This window comes from Hemicordylus capensis, chromosome 6, assembly GCF_027244095.1.
Source record: "Hemicordylus capensis ecotype Gifberg chromosome 6, rHemCap1.1.pri, whole genome shotgun sequence".
Taxonomy (NCBI): Eukaryota; Metazoa; Chordata; class Lepidosauria; order Squamata; family Cordylidae; genus Hemicordylus; species Hemicordylus capensis.
Window position 1 is genome coordinate 129,940,675 of NC_069662.1, and position 24,347 is coordinate 129,965,021.

General features: G+C 44.0%; 1 protein-coding gene across 2 annotated transcripts in view; it reads left to right on the forward strand.

The window, feature by feature from the left end:
* Positions 1-1,215: 1,215 nt before the first annotated feature.
* Positions 1,216-24,347, forward strand: part of SLC25A13 (solute carrier family 25 member 13) — a 187,097-nt gene continuing 163,965 nt past the window's right edge. Inside the window, exons 1-2 of one of the 2 annotated variants that reach the window (XM_053262709.1) lie at positions 1,273-1,360; positions 6,852-6,866. In XM_053262709.1, coding sequence (XP_053118684.1) covers positions 1,349-1,360; positions 6,852-6,866 — 27 coding nt within the window. In that variant the 5' untranslated portion in view covers positions 1,273-1,348. Of the gene's footprint in view, positions 1,361-6,851; positions 6,867-24,347 lie in introns of both variants that reach the window. The other variant, XM_053262710.1, reaches the window with a different exon arrangement.

The window sequence follows — 24,347 nt, forward strand, 5'->3', positions numbered from 1 at the left end:
GCAATCCTATGCAAAGTTAAAGCCTACTGATTCCAGGACAGAGGGCTAAGGTGCACTCTGCTGTGGCATCAGGCTGCACAATGGCTATTACAGGGGATCCTGCTTGCAAGGTACTCAACATACCATCCTCTGCCCAAAAACACTACAGCTCCAGCTTTATGACTTCCTCTCTGGCTGCTCTGGAACACGACTGGGATTCCACTCTTTTATTTCAGATCCTGTTCTGAATGCCAGTAGTTTTGGAACACCGGATGTTATAATATAGAAAGATGCACTTTCACTGAGCATGTGCAGAGTGGCTTTATCTCCCCACCACTGATTAACCACAGCCAGTCCAACGCAATTTGGGATTAAAGGGCAAGGCATCCGTATGAGAAACCAGGGCCCAACCATCTCTTTTATAGAAATTAAACCAGCGAACGTCTTTAGGCGAAAATATTATTCCTGAGATCTTTATTTCGCAATCCCATGCAAATTTAGTTTGGAGTGCCCTGTTGAACGCACTGGGACTTATTTTCCCCACGTAACCATGCCTGGAATCGGGCTGTAAACAATGGGCATAATTTGTAACACCGGGCCACAAGCTTGCACGGTATTCCCTGTCATTTGAATCCCAGATGTGTAGGGGCCCGGCTGAGTGGCGAGATTGCTTAAGACGGGGAGGAGGCACACACAGCACGTGGCATATGCTGAGACGGGCTTCGTCAGTAATGATGGTGACCCAACCTCTTCAAGAGCTGGCATCAAGAATAGTTTCTGGGGCTTAACCCGAGAATCCACAGCGCCATCGAATTCACAGGGCTTTGTGTCCCGTGGACTATAGGACACTGCGTGGATCCGGCTGACTTATTTATGGCAGGAACGAATCGCGTGGATCAGTGCTCAAAAAGCCCCCAATCGTCCCCACCTGAGCCATTCCCCAAGCACAGCAGCCTCTTTAATTCCACGCGGTGCAGCAGCAGCCCACTGGCAGCTGGTTAAAATCTCGCCCCGCGTGGCGTCTTCCACACCACCCCCGACCGGCATTCTTCCATCCATCCACTCGGATTCCCCGGGACGGGCTGCCTACTGCTGGGGCGATTTGCCGTTTGGCTGCCCAGCACAACAGACCCCCAACGCACGCAGAGCAGCAGACCCGGGAGCACGCGCTACCTTGCAGGGCAGGCCAGAGGACCCCGGCGGATCACGCGCGCTCCAGCTGAGCCCCGGGGTTGGTTTCAGCCAATGAGCGGCCGGCGGCGGCCGTTCCTGGCGGCTGGTTGGTGCGTCAGGCAGGACGCCGTTTGTTGCCTCCTTCGTTCGCCTCGCTCGGGAGGGGAGGGGGGCAACCGGCCGCGCAGGGTAAAGCATGGCTGCCAAGGTAAGTCAGAGCCTGCGTGGCGGAGGAGAGGAGCCCCCTGAAGAGCCAGGTGCCTCCTGCTCTTCCTCCGGCTCCGCACCTTGCTTGGCTCGCAGGCTGCTGCCTTTGCGGTGGAGACGGCGGTCTCCCTGTCTGGCAAGGGGAGCTGCTCGTTTTGACCTAGGGCCTGTCCTCTCCTTGGGGCCACTTGGCTCGCCTTTTAGGCCCCTGGGCGGAGGAAGAGCGGAGGGGAGGGAGGCATCCTGGGCTGCCCTCGGATCCTAAAGGGAAGGAGAAGAGGCCTTGGGTTGTGGGAAGAGGAGCCTTGAGCTGCCAGGCAATGCTTTCCCACCGACCCAGGCGGTAGTGCTTGTGGGAAGCGCGTCGTTTTGCAAACCGAGAGGGACCCCGGACTGACGGCTAATCCAGGCTTTATGCCCTCAGGAAAACAGCCCTGCTGGCTCGGACTGAAGGTCTGGTCCAGAGAACTGTTTCCCACCGCTGCGCCCCGGAAGTCCATCAACAGGGCATGAAGGGAACACTTCCCTCCCCTTCTTTGCCTTCCAACAACTGGTATTCGGAGAGATGCCCTGTTCAGACATTATGTTGCACGTGCATACAGGTGTCTACACACGTACATGTTGTGTGAATGGCTGTGCACTTGTTCGTTTTAGAAGTGAACCTGGATACAGGCCTCTTCAAATGTGGGTTACAGAACGTGTTGAATAAACTGTGTGTGTTTATATACGTACACTCTACAGATCGTATGTGTGTTGATCATATCCTGTGAATAGGGCTACTATCTCTGAACATGCAAGTTCTCTATAGCTGTCATGGCTAGTAGCCATTGATAGATCCTGTCCTGGAAGCCCCTTTCCTTTGAGAGTAATCTGAGAGAAGTGATTTGCCTTTCCCCAGAAGGGATGACCTACTGCAAAGAAGGTGCTTAGTAAATGTCCAAAGGCATCTTCTTTTGTTTTGGTTCATTTGCCTCTAGCAATGGAAATAAGTTTTGGAGGAGACTCAAAGTCTCTAGCCCCAGTATTAAGACTGCCTTACTCTTATGTCATTCTAAGTCCAATAGGGCTTACTCTGTAGTAACTGTGACTTAGGGGTAGTCTTAGGGTATCTTTAAAACTCCTCAATACTATGAAGTGGCTTTGAAGGGCCATCTCCAGCATCTCTTACATCTCCAGCATCTCTTACGCTGTGAAGCACTTGGCTCAGAAACTAGGTTCTTATATCCTCAAGATATAAACTCACACAGTGTACATTTGTGTCTGCTATATAGCATAGCGTAATCATTTGGTGTTTCTTTGATGAAATAGAGATTTGCTTTAAAAGAAAAACACACACAAACAGCAGGCCCTAGTGTAGTTCTCGTACACTTCAGAGCATTGAGACTGACACAAAGGTCACATTTATGAAAGGACTTTGGTTTGAACCATTATAGTCACCTGATTCTTTGACAATTTTCCAAGTACAAGTAGCCAGGAATTGAAGGCAACAGAAAAGATACCGTATCCATATTGTGCTAAAATCAAGACTTCTATCACATGTTAACTGAAAATTCCTACCACATTTTAATTATAAGATATATTTAAGTATGATATATTTTTATATATTGTATAAAGGTAAAGTTGTGCCATCGAGTTGGTGTTGACTTCTGGTGACCACAGTGCCCTGTGGTTTTCTTTGGTAGAATACAGGAGGGGTTTACCATTGCCATCTCCTGCGCCGTATGTGATGATGCCTTTCAGCATCTTCCTATATCGCTGCTGCCTGATATAGGTGTTTCCCATAGTCTGAATTTTGTTTGAAACATAGTGGCGGGGGATTTGAACCAGCAACCTTCCTGTTTCCTAGGCAAGTTACTTCCCTCTGTGCCATAGCCTTGTTTTTCTTACATTCTGCTCCTGCAGGTAGAGTAGCTATTTTGGCTGCTTTGGAATGGATGGGTTGTACATCTTTCCTTCACCCCTGGGAAGTAGTGGCTGGATCAGGTCTGCTTTTTATTTTGTAATGTGGAATCCAGTTCTGAATATGCATACCAGTATCACAAAGCTGTGCTAATTTGCAAGAGAGGTACCTCATTGCTACCAGTTAAAGCAGGGCTGCATAACTTGGGCCCTCCAGCTGTTGTTGGACTGCAAGTCCCATCGTCCCTGATTATTGGCCACTGTGGCTGGGGATGATGGGAATTGTAGTCTAATAGCTGGAGAGCCAAAGTTGTGTAACCCTGAAATAAGGCAAACAGAAAACTCTGAACATCCTGAGGTTCTTACCTCACTTGTTGATCTGCATATGTGAATGGGCTGTAATACCCAGGCAGAACTTTCCTATCTCCTCGTAAATAGGGGTCAGCTGCCTCATTCAGCTGCCTCAAGTACATACATACTAAGCACATCTAGGGAAAACAAGAGATGCACTTGCGTGAGTGAGCCATGCCATATTTCCATAGAAATGTGTTTAGGATTAGAGTATTTCACTGCTCTGATTTTTCAAAACCTGTTATGAATATTTGATTATTTTTTTTAAAAAAATGGTAAATTAATTTATTTAATATTTATTAATTATATAATTAATAATGAATTAATTTATAGGTGTGTGAATCTCTAGCACTCTTTCTTGTCAGCAGTTACCAAAAACACACTTCCACAGTAAACCTTGAAGTTATGCCTGATCCTAAGCATGAGGAAATCCTGTTCCTAAACTGATATAGATACACTTGCCTACTGTCTACTGGATTTAGGTACTAGCTAAGTAGGTTATAGTCACCTTAAGTGGTGCAGCGGGGAAATGCTTGACTAATAAGCAGAAGGTTGCCGGTTTGAATCCCTGCGGGTGCTATATCGGGCAGCAGCGATATAGGAAGATGCTGAAAGACATCGTCTCATACTAAGCGGGAGGAGGCAATGGGTCTTCCATATACCCCTCCTATACTCTACCAAAGAAAACCACAGGGTCTGTGGGCGCCAGGAGTCAAAATCGACTTGACGGCACATTTTACCTTACCTTAAGTAAGTTACAGCTTAGGCCTCATATTATGAGGGACCTCTGAATTAAATAAATAAAGAAAAAAGACTAAATTTCAAGTTCTGCATCGCATATTTTCATTTAAAGTTATTTCTAATGCAAATAGGCTTTTTGCAAGATAACTATTTTGTTAGGTTATTAGTTTTTTTAATTGCATCTTTGCCAAGTAAAAGTAAAACTTTGTTATATCTATTTTCATTGTCCTTTTTGTTAGAAATATAAAATATAATTCTGTTTTGTAATGCCATGAGTCTTACCTGTCCCAGTGTTTTGTGTGACCCACACCTCAGGCTGAAATCCAAATCTTACATGCTTGGAGGCAAGTCCAGTTGAAATCAATGGGACTTGCTTTCAAGGAAGCACATTTAAGAGCAGGTTATGGGATATTAGTGTGTTCGCTTGTGCAGAAATATATTTGGGGTAAGATTTAGGTTTCCAAAGACTTTTAGTCTGATAGATGAGGACTTTTCTACAGCACACAGGAGCTTCTTTAAACTTAAAAATCCTTATTGCAGGGATGGCCAACCTGAAGCTCTATAGCTGCAAAAAAATAAACAAAAAACAAAACAAACAAACAAACAAACAAACAAAACCCCTAGGTCTGAACAGATGGTTCTACAGGGCTAATCCTAAGGATGGTATCCAGCTCTATGGCTAGGTTGGCCAACCTGAGGCCCTCCAGCTATTGCTGGACTACAGCTCCCATCATTTCCAGCAGCCAATAGTCAGGGATTGTGTTGTGATTGAGCCTCAGGCCAACCCTGCCATAGAGGTGGATGACTTCCCTAGGATTAGTCTTTAGGATTAGATCTATAGTTTCTTGCTGGAATATTAATCTATTATCACTAAACACTTCCAGAAAAGATCCCATAGCTGTCTTGATCCATGTGACTGACTTCATAACAATTCATAGAGATTTTTTTCATGTTAACAAAATTCCTGGAATAATTTTAGAATACATGGAAGAACTTTTGTATAGATTTCAACATGGATTGTTTCATGTTGATAATGATCTCACTTGCAAGGAAATTGCATATACGTGTGATAGGAAGCCATGATTGATTGCAGCTTCCCAGCCTGGGTGTACTCTACATGTATGTTAATATCATCTAGCCACCTGCAGCACACTAATTTCTACATGGAAGAGCTGTCCTTGTAGGAATATTGCAACTACATCCCTTATCTGGAAGTTTTTCTGGATTTATCAGCTAATTCAGTTGTGTTAAAAATTGATACTAAATGTATCATGAGGTCGGTATATATAGTTCATTGATGGCAGGAAGCATATCATACAAAATGTGAATGAGAATTTGAAGCTAGGGCACTGCCAGTGATAGAATTTGCAATTTAAAAAGTGTATCTTTACCAGGTTCTCCTACTAGATTGTTCAGATACGTATGAAGTTCCAGCAGTGACGATTCTTGCATATCTGAATACTTTGTATTGTGTTCCATACTCAGAACTGATGTCCAATTTATTCAGAGAGCTGACAAGCTTCTTCTTACCATCTGAGTCTTCTGACTAGAGATGATGAAGAGCCTTTTTTCTAAATAATTCCAAATTGTTCAAAATCCCGAGCAAAATCCTGAGAAGGGCTTTAGAAATCATGAACGTGATCAACTTGGAATGATTTGTTTATCTTAATTTTGGCCTTAAGACACATTTTTCTCTACAAGAGGCGGTCCCATTTTAATAGATCTTCTAATATTAAATCCCATGTAGTAGCCAGTGCCACTGATTGTCAATGCTAGGCCAGTGAGGTTGCAGTATAGAGCTGGAGTACCATAAAATGCTTATCTGCATCCGTAGAGCCTTATGCCCAATGGCAGCTTGTATCCTACCATTGAAGACTACTGGCTGTATTGTCTTTTTCTTAGCTCTGTGCTTTTTCCTGCCACTAGAAGCTAGAAACCTTTTTAATGAATCTGAGCTTCTCGGGCTTCTTAGAAGTGTTCTGGTGTTAAATTCCTCTTAAATGCAATTAAATTGTGTTTTGAAAGTATTCTGGAGGATCAATGTGCTTATAGATGCTCTTGTTTACAGTATTTAATGAACTTTGTCAGAAGTCAGTAGAGATTTCCTCCCCACATTAAATTAGACCCACAAATGTACATGGACTATTAGAAATGCAGTAATGTTTTGCTACACTAGCACCCCAAAGCCTGTGAAGACTCTTGCAGTAAACTGTAAAAAAAATAAAATAAAATAAAATACCAAGCATGGTTTTTTCAACTTAATGCTTTTTGGCAAAAGTGTAAGAAGTTGAATCAACGGAATGAATAACTTGTGTTAGAATTAGCAAAAATGCATTGAAATAGCCAGAGTGAAATTTTTTATTATTGCAGAAACCTCATTTCACCATCATATGGGCTATCCAGTTAGGCTTGAATTTCTGAAACGTTTGGAATTCAGACTTGATTTGTGTGAAGATTCTTCTTCAGTATATCCCAATAATGTTTGCTTTTTTTTACCTCAGCCAAACAATGGACCGGTGAGTCAGTGACAGTTCCCACCCCCTCTACATTTTCCCATGATGTTTCCTGCCTGTCAGCATCCTGCATGACTGCTTTTTAATTTGATTCATCTTCATATACCCTCAGGCTCATGTACCCCTTTGAATGTTACTGTATTGTATACTTAATATACTAGTTCGTAAACATTTCAGACTGAACATATCCGCTAGTTCAGAATACGACAGCTGGATTGTTAATGTTCAAACTGGCATGCATGTTGCCAGTTTTAAGAGCTTGACCCTGGTTACCAGTTGGTTTCCCAGCATAATTCAAAGTTCTGGTTTTGACCTGTGAAACCCTAAATGGTTCAGGGCCAAGGTACTTAATGGAATGGCCTTCTCCCATAAGCACAATCCTGTGAAAGCCCCTTCAGAAGCCTTTCTCAGGTGTCCCTGTTGTCAGAGACTGGGAGGATAGCATTTATTTATTTTATTTATTGTTAGATTTATATACTGCCTTTCGTTAAAACAATCATAAGGCGGTTTACAAAAGTTAAAACACATAATAAAAATGAATTAAAAGTATTTAGCTAAAAATATAAAAACAATCCAATATTAAAATATATAATATACAAATACAAAAAATTTGTATTCAGTGCATGGTGCCCCGTCTTTGTAATGCCCTCCCCAGACAGGTTTGTGAGGCTCTTTCATCATTATCTTTTCGGGTTTTTCTTTTTCTTTCCCAAGGCTTTTCGAGTTCTGCCCCTGCTGGGTGCTTTCCAGATTACACACTGGAACGTATTCCCACAGTATCCTCTAAGTGCCCCTCCATATTGCCTGTGTTTCCACATTGGTGTCGCTGCATTGTAAGCAGGGTGTGTTCACATTTTCCATGCCTTGATTCGAATTTTAATGATGTGTTTTTGCCCTACAACATTGTAAATGTGCTGCAGGAAAGTAGCTGTATTTTTCTGTTGCCTTGCCCCACATTTTGTTCATTGTAGCGTTTTGCAGTGTGGACAGTTCTTTGCGCCCCACTCCTTGCTTCCTCCGTCCCCTTGCCTTGGGGAGAGAAACAGGCAGGGAGAAATCTCGGTACCCCACACCTTCCTCCTCCACTTGCTCCCAACATAACTGGAGCTTCTCAGCACAGAGGGGGAGGAAGAAGAATGGAGGGGTTTATTATTGTTGTTCCGCCAGGATTCTTTTGTGCATTCCCCTTTTAATTTGCTACTTTGGCCAGAGACTCATACTAGTGCAGCTGAGCAGATTTCTGAATCCAATCCTTTCTCGTGAACTTTTTACTGAAGCGGGAGCCCATTGAACTAAATCATTTACTTTTGTGCAATCCCACTTAAGAGCCTCCCCATCTCTTACAGCTTTTAAAAAGGCAGTCAAGACACATTTGTTCACCCAGGCTTTTAATTAGATACTGTTTTAATTGTTCGATGATTTTTAATATTTTTAACGTTTTAAATTTTAAATTGTTGCAAAGTTTTAATCTTTTTATTTGTTGTTTTAATTGTTTCATTGTAAACTGCCCAGAGAATTGCATTTTGGGCAGTATACAAATATGTTAAATAAATAAATAAATAATACTACAAGGCAAAGGGCAGGGAGAGAGAACAGTCACTTACTTAAAAGGAAGCCAGTTGAACTGAATCATGATTCATTTACCTCTGTGCCCTGACTGGAGGAGCACTCGCTTCCCTTCCGCCTCTTCCCTTCTACTTATTTATTTCTCTGGAGGCATGCCATCTCCCTCCTCCCTCCTCAGGAGAAGGCCTGGCAGGAGGGAAGCAGCGAGGATGAAGGCTGAGAGGAGAAAGCCACAAGGCTCGCCGGCCCTAGTGAGGCTCTGCCAGGGGTAGGCCCGTCCTTAGGGCAGGGCAACTGGTGTGATCGCTCTGGGCCCTGCGTTTGGAGGGGCCCCACGGTGGTAGTACCGTGGTGGCGGTGTGAGCGGCAAGCAGCCTGCCTCACGGATCACTTGGCTCCAGCCTCCCGCCGGCTGTGCCATCCGAGGGGCGGGGGGAGCAAGTGGTGGCCAAGGCAATGAGCAGTGAGCAGCCTGCTCTGCTCACCTGCCTCGGCTCCCAGTGGCATGGCAGCCGGCACGGCCACTGCCATGTGTGCAGGGGGGAGTGGCGGTGGCCAGTGAGAGGTGAAGAACTTGCTCTGCACAGCGAGGCTGCCTGCGTGCCCTCCTTGGCTCAGGGGGGGGAGTGGTGGCAGGCTGCGAGCAGGCTCCTTGGTGAGGTTGCCCACGTGCCTGTTTCAGCTCTAGTGGGGGGAGTGGCAGCGGTGGCCAGTGAGCAGTGAGCAGCCTGCTCCACTCGGCGAGGCTGCCTGCGCGCCTGCTTTGACTCAGGCGGTGGGGGAGGCGGCGGTGGCCAGTGATCAGCCTGCTCCGCTCGGTGAGGCTTCCTGCATGCCTGCCTCGGCTCTGGGGGGAGTGGCAACGGCCAGTGAGTGGTGAGAAGCCTGCGCACCCGCCTTGGCTGGGGGGGGAGTGGTGGTGGCCAGCGAGTGGTGAGCAGCCTGCTCCGCTCAGCAAGGCTGCCTGTTCACCTGCCTTGGCTCGGGGGTGGGGAGCAGCAGTGGTGGCCAGTGAGCAGCGAGCGGCCTGCTCTGCTTGATGAGGCTGCCCGTGCGCGTCCCACGTGTCTGCCTTGGCTCTGGGTGGGAGCAGTGACAGCAGCCAGCAAGCAGCGAGCGGCCTGCTCTACTCAGCGAGGCTTCCCGCACACCTGGGATCTGAGGGGCTGCTGGCCACCGCTGCCACCATGGAAGAGAATGCCCACCCAGGCGCACCAGTTCCTCTCTTCCCCATTCCAGGCTCGCCACAGGATTTCCTTTCGCTCCCCCATTTAAATATATGTATATATGTGTGTGTATATATATATATATATGTGTGTGTGTGTGTATATATATATGTGTGTGTGTGTGTGTGTATCACATCACACACACTCCACAACTCCATTGGCCCCAATGGAGCAGGAGGAGGAGCAGATAAATGCATTTCAAGGAGAATATGGACACTCTTGCCTGGAAAATATGTTCAGGGGATGGAAAATATGAATGGCCACCAGCTTACAATGAAGCATTAAACAACCCTTTACTCTCATTTTGAAACCGGCACACTATTCCGTCACAGTTTGCAATGCATTAACTGTTGCAAATCTCGTAGTCTGGAAAACACCCCCTGGTCTCTTTGTGTTTTACTGGCTGATATTGTTGTGCTAAAAACGTTATTCAGTATTTATTTCTATTCAGTTTTATAACTTTTTTGGTGTTGTGAGCCATGATGGACACTTCATTTTAATGGAAAAGGAACATGTGAATACTTGAAATAGATAAGATGTATGTTTTATTGGAACAGAGTTCTTTTAAAACTCTAAAAGGGGGCTCCATCCCCTGAGGGGAATATCTTACACACTTCTAGTCTCCCTTTCGTATGCAACCAGGGCGGATCGTGCTTAGCTTAAGGGGACAAGTCATGCTTGCTACCACAAGACCAGCTCTCTTCCCTTAAATCAATCATTTATAAATCAATCAAATCAATCAATCATTTATTTATGTATTTGTCATATTTTTATACCTCCTGATATATACATCTCTAGGCGGTGTTAGGGAGCCGCACTTAGAGCTGATGGGAGCCACCACAGGCTTCCATCAAAGAACACTGTCCTAACATTTCCAAGTAGGGCTGAAGAAGAACCCCTGACTTGAAACCCTGAAAAGATGATACCAGTCTGTGTCAACAGTACTGACATGGTCTGATTCATTCTAAAATAGTTTCACATTTTCAACTTTTTTGTGAATTGTGAACAGTCCTCTGGGCTTTTGATCGAGTGGAGAGCTGGTCTTGTGGTAGCAGGCATGACTTGTCCCCTTAGCTAAGCAGGGTCTGCCCTGGTTGCATATGAATGGGAGACTTGATGTGTGAGGACTGTAAGATATTCCCCTCAGGGGATGGAGCCGCTCTGGGAAGAGCAGAAGGTTTCAAGTTCCCTCCCTGGCTTTCCAAGATAGGGCTGAGAGTGATTCCTGCCTGCAACCTTGGAGAAGCTACTGCCAGTCTGTGAAGACAATCCTGAGCTAGATAGACCAATGGTCTGACTCAGTATATGGCAGCTTCCTATGTTCCTGTGACAGTTGTACTCTCAAAACCATGATATAAGATTATTAAACTTTCCCAGTTAAGTAAATGCTGGTTATGCAGTGTACATAATTACATGTACATCATAATACATCTTTGTTTTCTTTTACATTGGCAATATGTATACATGTTGTTATGATGGTGTATTTTAAAAATCCATAACTCAACAAAGAGGCACCTTATTAAAGTGGTGATTCTCTTTATTGAGCAGGGGGAGAGCAACTGGTCCTATCCATCCCCAACACAGCATCCTTCCAGTGGCTGTTGCTGGTGTCTGATGTTTCTTTTTTCAGATTGTGAGCCTTTTGGGGACAGGGAGCCTATTTATTAATTTATATGTAAATCACTTTGGGAACTTCTGTTGAAAAGTGGTATATAAATATTTCATTGTTGCTGAGCAAAAGAGGCTGTTGGGGGAGGTCTCCCTCTCCTCAGTGCACATTCCTGGTCCTCATCCAGAGATTTGTGAGCCCTGCTCCCAACTTGACTTGTGGCACTTTTTGTATTGAAGATTTGCATGGAAGAGGTCCAGGTTTACTCCCTAGCACAGTGATATTCTTTGTTGTTATTCACAGTGATCTGCAATGCACAGATTTGGTGGACATTTCTTCTCTTGCCCTCCTAATGATCTTTTTTTGTGAATGCTACTGCCCTTGTAATTAAAGGTAAAGTGTGCCGTTGAGTCAGTGTCATCGCCTGGCAACTACAGAGTCCTGTGGTTTTCTTTTGGTAGAATACAGGAAGGGTTTACCATTGCTTCCTCCCTAACAGTATGAGATGTTGCCTTTCAACATCTTCCTATATCACTGCTGCCCGATATAGGTGTTTCCCATAGTCTGTGAAACATACCAGCGGGGATTCAAACTTGCACTAGGCAAGTAATTTCCCCGCTGTGTCATTACGTGGCTACGCCCTTGTAATTAGCTCAGTTTAAGCTGTTGTTAACAACATTTGTGTACCGTTTTTTAAACAAAAAAGTTCTGAAAGAGGTTTACATAGAGAAAAAGTTAGTAAGTAATGTACGTTAATGCAGGGCTTAACAAATCCCAGGTACCAGAGAGCCATGGTGCTCAGACATTTAACTGTAGTGTCTAGACTAGGATATTCAGAGGCAGAGTTATTTCATAAAATCTTTATTTGTCTAAGTATGTCACTTATAAAGGGGATAAGAGATACCAGCCCCCCGCCAAATTCCACAATTGTCCAGTAACTTTGTCAAGCGTCTATTGTCTGGCTCCTAAATTTTTTGGGTTTGCTGGCTCCTAGATCCAAATAATATTTGTCAAGGCCGATGTTAATTTATAACAGTTTTAAATATAGGGTGGCTAAAAATTGATTCGTGTACCTGTGTTTCTCCTATCACAATGCGATTTTTAAATCACACCCACATTATGAAAATAATGACACACAGCAAGAACTTAGGGGTTTTTTTAGCAGATAAAACCTGCTTTTCTTCATTTGAGAAATCTTGCTGTGTGTGTATGTATGTATTCACATTGCCATATTCTTGCCATCTGAGTACTTCAGCAGATATTTAAATGTATAAAAATGGCACAGTAAAGACTCTCAGCAATCCTCCTTTTTTGAACTTTTAGGTAAGCTTTCTTTGTACTTTTGTTGGTCATGTGCAAAATGAAAAACTCATGGAGCTCCTTCACAGATTATGTGGTGGGAGATGTGTTAGAAAGCAGTGGCCAGTGCCAGTGTCCAATGCACAGACTTGCAAGTATGTGCTTATGCTGTGCTTATATTACGTTTTTGTGTCCATATAACAAATATGCAGGTTAGCATATAACAAATATGCAGGTACCATCAAACAGTTACACAATTGGAATTGGATACAAACTTGCATGAAATGTTTAGATCTGCACTAATGATATTACAGAATAATAAGATAATTGTAAACCTGATAGAAGGGCCGGGCCAACTGCCTGATCCACATTATACTGTACAAGCGCATGGGTTGAAACTGAAATTCTCAAAACCTCAAGTCTAGTAAGACAAAGTGTCTGCAATTCCGATCTTAACTTGTAGGAATCTTTTGATCTTAGTCACAGCAAGGGGAAGACTAAATCTTCTTTCTCCTGCTGTGGTCCCAGTCTTGATCAGGTCCCCCATGTATGCATGCTGTTTACGAACAACAGTTAAGCATGCCAAAGATAGTGATATGATCAAAACCTTTTCTAGTTTTGCCCTTAGAGAATGCCACAGCCTTTTTATTCCTCCTGTGGAAGGATACCAGGACCTTAAAGGACAGTAGATGAGACATTGCTCTCTTGATGGTCAACATGTCCTAAGTTGTGGGGCATTTAGAAATGCCTGTCATGCTGCCATCTGACTGCATTGAATCTCACTTGTATTACAGCGAGCCCTAATTGGATTGGGCCCATGATCTATAGCTCCCTTAGTGACACTGTCTAAACCTGTGCAGGTGTGCAGTTCATTGCAGATTAAGCATTTACTACTGCAGTCCCTAGGAGATGCTAGAATAGCTTCATTTGTTTTGGTACAAGTACTTCAGTATAAGGGATATGTAGCCCAAAAGCAATTGAATGGGTACGTATATGGCACATTTTAGGGTGTTCACATATGTTAGGTTTCAGTAAGTGCTAAAATTGGTCTACAGTGTGATTGGAAAGCTTGCATGTATCTAAATAAAGAGAATCACCACGTTAAAAGGTGCCTCTTTGCCAAGTTAGCAGGGGTTTAAACGCTGGGAACTGTGAGTAATGCGAAGCTGGGGGTTAACTCCGAGAGCAATCATCCTCTCTCAGATGATGCATCTAAAGGACTTGGGGACTCTTACTATGAAGGTTCAACTCAGGTTGAATCAGGAAGTCTCCATTCTGAATGCAGGTGTACACATACTGCCTTGATACTGCTGCCCAGAACAAAACTCCTTGTGCACTGAGATGAAAAAAATTAGAGGGACTGCTACTCCCATTTCAGCAGAAGTCCTCAGTGTCTTAGGGAAAACAGCTTACAACTGTTTAGCATGGAGATTCATGTAAGATTAAGCTAATCTACTTTATTCAGAAGTAATTGATGGTAGGAAAAGACTTATGCCTACCTTCTGGCTACATTTTGGTCAGAAAGAGACCTATGGCAACATGCTGCTCAGAGAAAGAGCTAGAGGCCTTGTGGGTAGACGACAAAGGAAATCACCCCCAGGAAGCACCTGAGTACCCTCTATTAATTGAATGGTCATAGCGGCAGAGATAAAGAAGAAAGAAGAAAAGACACTATCTCTCCTAACCCCAATGCCCTAGTGGTCATTGGGGGTGACCAGTGCAAGGTTGAGGTCACCTGGGACTGATTCCGAACACCTCCTTTAATCGCCTGTCACATCCTCTCATGAAGCACCTGCAACCAATAGCGTGACTGTGGTTTGGTCAGTTCATCCACCACCATCCCTTCATTGCGGCAGTACTTCTACTTGACTACTCCTTGCTCTGGTGCAACTCGAACATATTAGTGTTTTCCGTCAATGTGCTTTGTTCGAGATTTCCTTCCTGTATAAGTGAGAGCTGTATGCAACTTGTTTTTCTTCAAACATTCCAGTAGGCTGGGTTCTTCAATTTCAGTGACCATCAGTTCCTTGTGTATCCGTACAGCTTCCTGGCCTGCTTCACTGGCTGATATATACTCTGCTTCGGTGGTTGAGAGCACAAGAAGTGCCTACTTCCGGCTAATCCAACTTAGGGCTCTGTCCCCAGTGATACACAAGTGTCCACTGATTGTCCTACGATCAGCATTGTCTTAAGCCCAATCTGCATTCATGTATCCCACTAGCCTGGGGTTGAGACTTACTGGAATATCTAGTGCGTAGTGTGCAATACCATTCAGATATCTTCCCAGCCTTTTGAATGCAGTCCAGTCTTTCTTGGTTGGTGCACTTACCTTTTTCCCTTAGGATGCCCACTGCTGCAGCAATTTTTGGCCTTGTTTGCCAATTGCCCTTCTACATTGGTGGTTGGTTGGCAAATGTTTGCTATTTCCGTCTTTCTTCAGGAGATTGTATCCCTTGGTGCACCGACTTCATTGGCATCTGGCAATCCCGGACGCAATCCCGAATTCTTGAAGCTCTTTGGTTTTCTGCTTCTGGCTGAGAAGGAATGCCCCATCCCCTTCCTTTTGCTGTTTGAATGCTAAAATAGTAGGAAATGTTTTTGTATTCTCTCACCTGTGCTTCCTTGCCAGGTGCTGTACGACCTCATGGCAGTTTTGCCTTTCCTTGCATGCATTTATCATCAACATAAATCAGAACGTAGGTCCATTTATTGTCTCTGAATCTTCCATATAAGCAGGGGTCAGCTTGCACTTGTGTGAACCCCTCTTTGAGCAGTAGTTGGGGTTAGCTTTTCATTCCATGTACTAGCAGCTTGCTCTAGCCATAGACACTATTTTAAAGCTTACACACAAGCCTTTCCTTTCTGGGCTCTTCGAAGCCTGGTGATTGCTGCATATAAATCTCTTCCTCAATGTCTCCTCACAGGACGGCAGTCTTCTGTCCAAAATGGTTGCTGTGCATCCTTCTGGCTACTACTGTGCTGAGTAGTGTCCTGCTGGAAGTGTGTTTCATGACTGGTACAAATCTTTCATCATAGTCTTACCATATGTTTGGGAGTATCTTTTGGCTACTAGCCATTGCCTTGTGGCATCGTACATTCCCCTCTGCAGTCTTTCTTCTGACAACTAGTTCCACAAGTATTCATGTTTTGTTTCTTGTGCAGGGATTTAATTTCTTCTTCTCCATCTTCCCTCTTTTCTCAGCTTTGGGGGTTGACATCTGTTCAACATCTCGCCACATGCAAGTTTCCTGCAACTCTTCACTTTGGTCATTGGTGAGAGTCCTCCATGTGGAGTCCCCCTTGTTGGACCTCTGTGAATGTCTCACTTCTCGTTCAGACTGTGCTACACCTTCAGAATCCGGTTTTCATTCTGCCTTGGTTTTCCTGGCTGCCATGAGGTGTATGAGAGTCCACTCACCTGCACTCTCACCCATCTGGATCCTTGGCCCAACTTCTGATACTTCCCTTTGGTTGGCTCTTGTCTGTCTCCAAGTAAACAACCATGCAAATTTCAATAACACCAGTTTCATCATTGTAGGATTCTGTATTCAACAGGCGGTGTAATATCCACTTCCCTCCCCATTCTATTGGTGGTAGGCTTTGGTATCTCCCTATGATAAAGGATGGGCTCCAATTAACGGCAGAAAAAGAAATATTGGTCTTACCTGTGAAGGGTTCTTTTTGCCGTAATCAGAGCCCATCCAGCCTACCCACAATATTACACTACTTCCAGTTTTCTCTCTCACACCACCTAGAGCCCCCCTCTTATCCTGGATTCTGCTTGGTAGCTCTGTTTCAGGGAAGGTTAGCTAACAAGTGAGGCATTTTCGGCTTCCGAGCCTCCTGGTTGTCTTCATTCCTTGCTACGACTGTACTTTTCTTTCCAGTAACAATTTTTGTCCTGTAGCGCTCTCTGCTTTGCATGGCAACTTCCGCGTGGCTGTCTGGAACTGGGGCTTTGGGGCTCCACCTACTGCTAACCAAAGGTTCTGCTGTGATAACTTCCTGTCTGTTCCTGAGGTATGATGGGTACACAACCCTGTGGTAAACTTGCGCTCTGACTACAGCGAAAAAGAACCCTTCACAGGTAAGACCAATGTTTCTTTCTCTTCCACATTCTGTCTATTCATATTCACGAATAATGGAAAGCTTTAAAAACATCACTTTTAAAATTATTCGATATAAAATGGACTACTTGCCCCTGCTAACTTGGCAAAGAGGCACCTTTTAACATGATGATTCTCTGTATTTAGCAGGGGGAGAGTAACTGGCCCTATCTACTCCCAGCACAGTGCTTCCAGTGATTGTTGCTGGTGTCTATCTTATGTTTCTTTTTAGATTGTGAGTCCTTTGGGGACAGGGAGACATCTTCTTTATTTATTATTTCTCTGTGTAAACCGCCCTGAGCCATTTTTGGAAGGGCGGTATAGAAACCGAATGAATGAATGAATGAATAAAAATGGTGTAAGGGAAGCTGATGGTAGTAACACTCCTTTCTTTCTTCATCTATGCCTTATTTTAGTGATGTACTGTATTGTGCCTCCACTCCCCGCACCTCCTTCCAAATAGACTTTCTTTGCCATAACATAGAAATATGGTATGAATAACTTGGAAAAGTGAAAATCCATGATCACAGACATGAGAAGCAAACTGTTGGCTTTAAGAGTCTGCATGAAAGCATACCTTGGAATTCTTGGACGGTTGTGGATGTTGTTTTCTCAAAGGGACTGAAGTAAAACACTTTTGAGTCTTCTCATAGCTGGGCAATGAATTCTTTTTTCAGTGCAGCTTTCCATCTTTGGAAGAGGAAATCTGTTTAATGCACTGGAAATCCTTAAATGAAGGATGAGGAAGAAATGTCTTTACATAAACCAGCTTGCATCTCTGAGTGCTAGGAATGTCTCATTTCAAGCTAGTGTGTTTAGGCACAATTTCTTTTTACTTATCAGGATGCCTAACAAACTATGTGCCATTTCATTTATGGAAGAATGGGATGTATTATGCTGCATTTGAACTTGGTTATGTTGGTTAAGTTTGAAAAAGGCTATAGTTTGAAAACAGGTGATACTAACTTGAGCAAATCCCTATTCATTCCATAAATATTTTACCCTGATGGTCAGTACCAACAACGTCAATGAAGAGCACTTTCATGTTAAGTGTATATGAATTTGGTTACCCATGTTTTGGTAATACCCAGGTTTGATTTCTTATATGCACGACTGTGTTGGGAAACATGGCCACCATCCAGCGCAGTATGATGTGGATGGTGCTGATCTGTCTACCCTGGTGCAGGCTCATAGTACAATGAGAGTGCAAATACTTTGATTAGCATGGCCACACTCTAGAAGTGCTAGTTGGATAGGAGAAATGGTGCTTATTCATCCATGATATGTTTCTGATCAAATTTGTGCTCCTAGAGTGTGGGCACACTAATTGAAATATTTGTGCTCTTGTACAAAAGTGCAGCACTGCTGGCTCTGCACTATGAGCCTGCAGAAGCATGGGTAGATTATTCTGCCCTGGACGTCAGCCAGTGTTTGGAAACTTCAACTAATCCAGAACTTGTCTACCGGGTTGGTAACTGTGATTTTCCATAGAGAACATTTCCTCGGTGCTTAAAATGTCTCAACTGACTCCCAGTTCGTCTTCAGGCTCAGTTCAGAGCAGTGGTGTAACCTTTATCCTGAAATAGCTTGGGACCAGAACATTGAAAGGACCGCCTTTGCCCATATGAACCTTCCCATTACTTGATATCTCCTGTTGAGACCCTTCTCTGTGTGCCCTTTCCTTCAGAAGTTAGACAGGTGGCTATCTGGGAGTGGACATTTTCTGTGGCAGAGCCCTGGATATAGAATTCTAAGTTAGGAACGGGAGTGGGATAGGGTGGGTGGTAGGGGTGTGCGCAAGCCGGTTCAGAGGTCCTTTTCTGGATTGGTCCAGCGGTTCAGCAGTAGTTGGGTTACCTTAAGGAGTAGGGAGGGTGCTCTCCCCCCACCACGGACAGTATTTCCCCGGCCTATCACGCACTGGCCCCCGCATATTGCGCACTGGCCACTTTCGGTTTGACGCTGACTGTGGTGGCAAGAGGGTACACTGCTGCTCTGAACCAGGGATTTTTTCAGCACAGCACTGGTTGGGGAAACGCAGCGGAAGGGGGGGCAGTTTTTCTTCTAACAGGGGTTCCCAGATATTGTTGACTACAACTCCCAGAATCCCCAGCTGCAGTGGTTTTTGCTTGGGGATTATGGGAGTTGTAGTCCACAACATCTGGGAATCCTTGTTAGAGGGAACACTGGGTGGGGGCGGGGGAGAGAACCCTTCCTGCTCCTTAAAGGTAACTCCTGCCGCTGCCGAACCGGCCGTCTGCCAGTTTGTGCACATCCCTAGTGGGTGACAATCAATGCCCTTTTGGAGGGACAGATTTGGACCAAGACTGTTTAGCTGCTGACTCAAGCGAATAGAATTCTAGCTCAGAATACTTACTGGCAAACAAGCTCTGTTGAAATCCCTGGGACAACTTAAAGAAAATATGTTTAGGAATGAAGTATTAGAATGATATTTTCAAGGAATGAAGATGTGATTTAGCTGTCTACTATATACTTGTGTTTTGAAAAGTGCCCCTCCATCTCAGTCATTTCCTGAGATATGAAACTGCCCTTGAAGAAGTAGTTTATTTTGGAATAAAAGAAATTGAAACTGTAGCTTTGTTAAGACACTAAAAAGAAAGTTGCCAGTACATTTTTCGTAACATTTTAAAATAATTTCGTGCTCTTTGCAGTACCTTAGAAGCACACAACTGAGTCATATGCTTTACCAAAAATGTTTCTGGCCTGCATAAGCTGTGGTGAAGTAGGATAAAATTGCTCATAAGAAGTAGGCTGCTAGCATTTATCTTTTCTTCCTCTCTTTGCCTTGTTGAAAAAGGAAAACAAGAAAATAGCACTTGGAAATGGGGGTGGACATGTTAAAAAGATGAATTTTGAAAAGCTGTAAGAAAAAGAAAAATGGATTTGAAGAGCTGAAGCAGTGTCCCTTTTAAGTTATGATTAGCAAGCAGATTCAAAATCCTGGAAAGGAGTTAGCTGCTGCACTAGGAGGATAAGGAACATTTTGGGCAAATTTGGTAACCTTGTTTATTTTTACTGGGACAAGGGTGAACATGAACCCTAAAGAGCCAGTAGACTTTATATGGGTGCGAGAAGTAGAATGCTGTTAAGTGCCAGTCCAAGATGTTTGCATGTCTCGAGACAAAAAAATCTGAATAGCAGACCCATTCATAAACTAACGTGACATACAATCCACCAGCAAATTCTGCATTGGGAGAATTTGCTAGTGATGGTGACACATATGTCAGCTTTGCGTGCTCTCACCTGCTGACTCTTAATAGCACTCAAAACTATGCCACCTGACGCAGCCCTCTTATGGTGCCTTGTGGCAGAGGCCACCTCTAAAAGGAACTGAAAATGCAGTGGGTAGGTTCAGATGACTGCTGGCAGGTAAGTAGGGTGGGAACCATAGGTTCCCTACAAGTGTGAGTTCCCAGGGTAAGCCAGAAATGGTGCACATTTTGCATCATCTGAAGCAGGACATTGGTGTAGAATTTCGTTTTCCTGCTGCCTCCCAGCATTCACCCAACGTGTGGAACCAACATTTGAAATTAACTTGAGAATGTTGGGAGGTGGCCGGAATCCATCATTCTCTACCTGACATGTCCAGCTTCAGAGGACTCAAAATGTATGCAACTTCTGGTTTATGCCAGGAGCACTTGCTTATGAGGAACCTCTGATTCCCTCCATTCTTACTTTCCGGCGATCGTTAAACCCACCCAAATTCAGTGTCATAGCCAATCTTTTTGGTGGTGTGTTCCTGACATGTAAGTGATTGGCTTATTGTACTACTGTACTGTCTTGGCTAATGGTTTTATTATGGTTTTATTTTATATTTTTAATGTGAGCTGACATTGTTTGAGCTGAAAGGCAGGATACGAATAGCTAGATTAAATACATATACATACATGCTAAAATGTGAATGGATGTTGGTGATGGAAAGAGCAACTGCTTTTTGTTTTTGTATGTTTGAAACAAGATATTATGGTTGGCTTTACCTTGATTAGCCTCATAGTTGGCTACATGCTCTTGTAGCACTTCTAGTTTGAGCCCATGGGAATGGTGAAATGCTCTTCACTACTTGACCATTATTAAGTTACTGCTGGGTTAATCCTCAGATGTATCTATGAATAAAGGTAGAGTGTGCTGTCAAGTCGACTTCCACTCCTGGCACCCACAGAGCCCTGTGGTTTTCTTTGATGGAATACAGGAGGGGTTTACCATTGCCTCCTCCCGTGCAGTATGAGATGATGCCTTTCAACATCTTCCTGTATCACTGCTGCCCGATATAGTACCAGCAGGGATTCAAAAAGGCAAATTTCTGCTTGTTAGTCAAAAATTTCCTCAGTGTGCCACTTAAGGTGACTGGTCTATGCATAGATGTGCATTTTTAGGTTGGATAAGAACCCAATTTAACATGTTTTTGGCAGAGATGTGAGGTGGGAATTCTTCCAAAATAATTTCCTTGGCTGACGTCCAGACTAGTATTGCATACATGCAACAGTACGTATTCCAGACTATTGCTGTGCTGTTGCTTGAGCAGGGAAAAGGGTGATTTTTGTCCATCTTCCTTTCCCTCTCAAGCCATCTGTACATCACCAAAATATGTCCCTGAGGTTTGCATGATTGCCAATCAAATATTTCGGTTCAGCTACTTGTCTACAGTGGCATCTGGTGAGACTGTCTCTGGGGGCATGATGAGGGTGGCGGGAGATACCTTAAAAAAAAAAAGTCAGACTTACCCACTGCTGGCACCTGGCATCCTTAGGGAACCAGTGGTGGCCAACCCAGCATCCTGTGGGGAGGCTTCCTTGCCTCTGCTGCTCTTCTGGCCTCTGTGCATGTGCAGAGGCCATTTGAGTGGTCAGCACGGTAGTTTCAGATAACAGGCCAATCTGAAACTTAGTGTAGTTAGGGGCTGCTCCATTTACGACATCTTTCTACAGTGAAAATACTCCAGTGTAGGAAATGTATATAGTATCTCATCACTTGTGATAAGTACACATGTGGTGGGAAATGATATCTGTGAAGGCAATGTGTGTAAGTTCAGAAAAGTGCAAGACTCATGCAACTCTCCTGGGATTTCATTGTATCAGAATGCAAATAGATCTCAGGTCCCCTCATCAAGGAATTCCCTGCATATGGAGAGTTAGTATGTCAAAGAAAAATCTAGCTAGGAACCTTATACTCTAAAATGCTAGAATTCCACATGAAAGGATGTTTTTGATGTAGAAGAGCATGCTAATGTGCTGCCCCCTGTCTTCATTTGGGTGTGGAACATGCCTGGGAGGATTCTATCATGCTGTTCCTGAATGTTTTGATTGGCCCTCTCATTGAACTCTTGGGAGCCCCGCTAACGGTATTCTATTGCTTCTGGATTGCGTCCAGTATGTCTGCTTCAGTAGTCATAAGGGGCATGATCTAGCTACAGTTAAGCACTTCTGAGTCACATTGATCTGAATAGGAGAGATTAAGCACATGCTTAACTCTCCCATTGAAATCAATGGGACTTAAAAGTGCTTTGGTGAGGTTGTGCACATGATTTTTAATTCAATTGCATTCCTTGTATAAAGATTTAAATCGGAATGAATTCTTGAAATAATGAGTAGCACTTATATGTCTGTCACAAGACATGGCTGCCTTAGCATTGAACAGTGACACATTCTTAACCTTTTTTGCTATGATGACTCTGTCGTCTGGTGTCATTGAGTAAAAGAAGCTCCCCCAGCCCCGTCAGTCATGCCAGCTCCACGCACTTGAAAAAGACTGTGAGATCTTGTTTGTTCTTGATCATTGTCAACTCAGTTTGCTGACTTCCAGTCAGCTTTGCCTTTCAAAGGCTTTGGAACTACACATGTCATAGAGAACGCAATGCTATGTACTTTGTGTTGAGCAACCGAGTAGAGAGTTAAGCTGGGGTGGGTGGGTGGGGGGGAAGAACTCTATTCCTTGCACACTTAATTGATTCTGTTTTTATAAATTGCTGACATTTGGTAAAGATTGGAAATCTTTGTAACCAGCCTCTGGAAAACTGCCAACTTTGAATGTTGTAAGGTGGTGTAGTTGGCTGGGAAGCTTTTCGTACATCCACTGCTCCATGATATCTCTTTGCTGCACAGTGTGGAACGATTGCATGAAAGATATGGAGTTTTGTCCATAGAAAGGCAGGAGCAAAGTTAGTGTGTACCTCCCCATGAGTGTTATATCACTCTAAGCTCTGGGTGGGCAAACTTGGCCCTCCAACTGTTGTTGAACTACAACTCCCATCTTTCCCAGCCACAATAAATTGTGGCAGGGGATGATGGGAGTTGTAGTTTAGCAACAGCTGGAGGGCCAGGTTTGCCCACCCCTGCGCTAAGCAAAGAGGAGGACAGGGAACCACTGTTTTACAAGGACTGCTGTTCTACAGCAGTACTTTTGTGGATGTAGACTTCCCCAGTGCTCAAATTATGGTGTGAAGACCTTTTTGGACCCTGTCACAAAAGAAAATGTCACTGCTCCTGCCCCACCCATTTCTCTCCCCACACCCCCAGTTTAAGCATTGGGCATCTCCCAGTTTTCTCTTTTCAATTAACTGGTGCATGCTGACTCCAATGCAGCTGAAACTTTCATGCTGCACGGAGATCAGGCTACTTTCTATGCTGATTTGTGCTATCCCAAATGGTGCAACCTCAAAGAAGTCTGTTCTGCAAAATGTTTTACGTTGGGTTGCATCCAGACATGTCCTTCCTCCAGAGGCAACCCACCATAGGCAGTGCCTTCTTTGTTGTATAGCACTATAGTGCTTTCTGAATTGGCTGCAGCTACCATCTGGTCAAACCTTTTGGTCATATGGAATTCTGTGTAGAGAATTTAAAAAGTACATGTATCTCTTTTTTAAAAAACACATGCAGGTCATTCATCAGTGGGGACCTTGAGGGCCATTATTTATTTATTTATTTATTTGTATTGTTTTCAGGCTTTAATGAAAAATCTGCAACTGTAAAATACATCTCCCCTCTCAAACCTAATTCAACAGGAATCCTCGAAAGTGGCAGAATGTCTAAATGCCATTAGAAATTATTCCCATATGTAGGAATTGCCTGCCTAGTCTCAGCACGTTGCACAATCTAAATCCAATTAGATTTTTCACAGCTGAGATGTGCTGAATTCTGAATACTTTAATAGAAATGGGAAAATCAGTCTGTTGTCACTGCCATTGTCAGCCTACCTCTTAGTTCTGGCATCAGGTTTGTGGGAACCCTCAGCCAAGTGGCTTTGCTGTCCCTTTAACAGTGGGGGGTGGGTGAGAGAGAGAGACACTGGTGGGACCCACTTTTTTTAATCCTACAGTGCAGAGCCCTGGCTGATGTATCATTGGACACAAAAGCAGGGGCATTGTGTGATGAGTGACCAACTTATGACTAGCAGCCACTAGGAACCATCCAGGCCTGCATTATTAGTAAAGGAAGATGGTGGCTGGCAGCACAGTTGCTGAAGAGCCCTCTTTCCTCCCCATCCTTTGCCTTTATTGCAATAAGGTTAGAGTATATAGGGCTGTGCACGGAACCCATTCAGAGGCCCTTTATTGGCCTCTGAAATGGTTTGAATAGCTAGCGGTTCCGCTGGTTCAAAAGCAGGGTGTGTGTGTTTCACCAGCACTCTGTGTTTTAAAAGTCCATCGGGGCAGCAGCATACC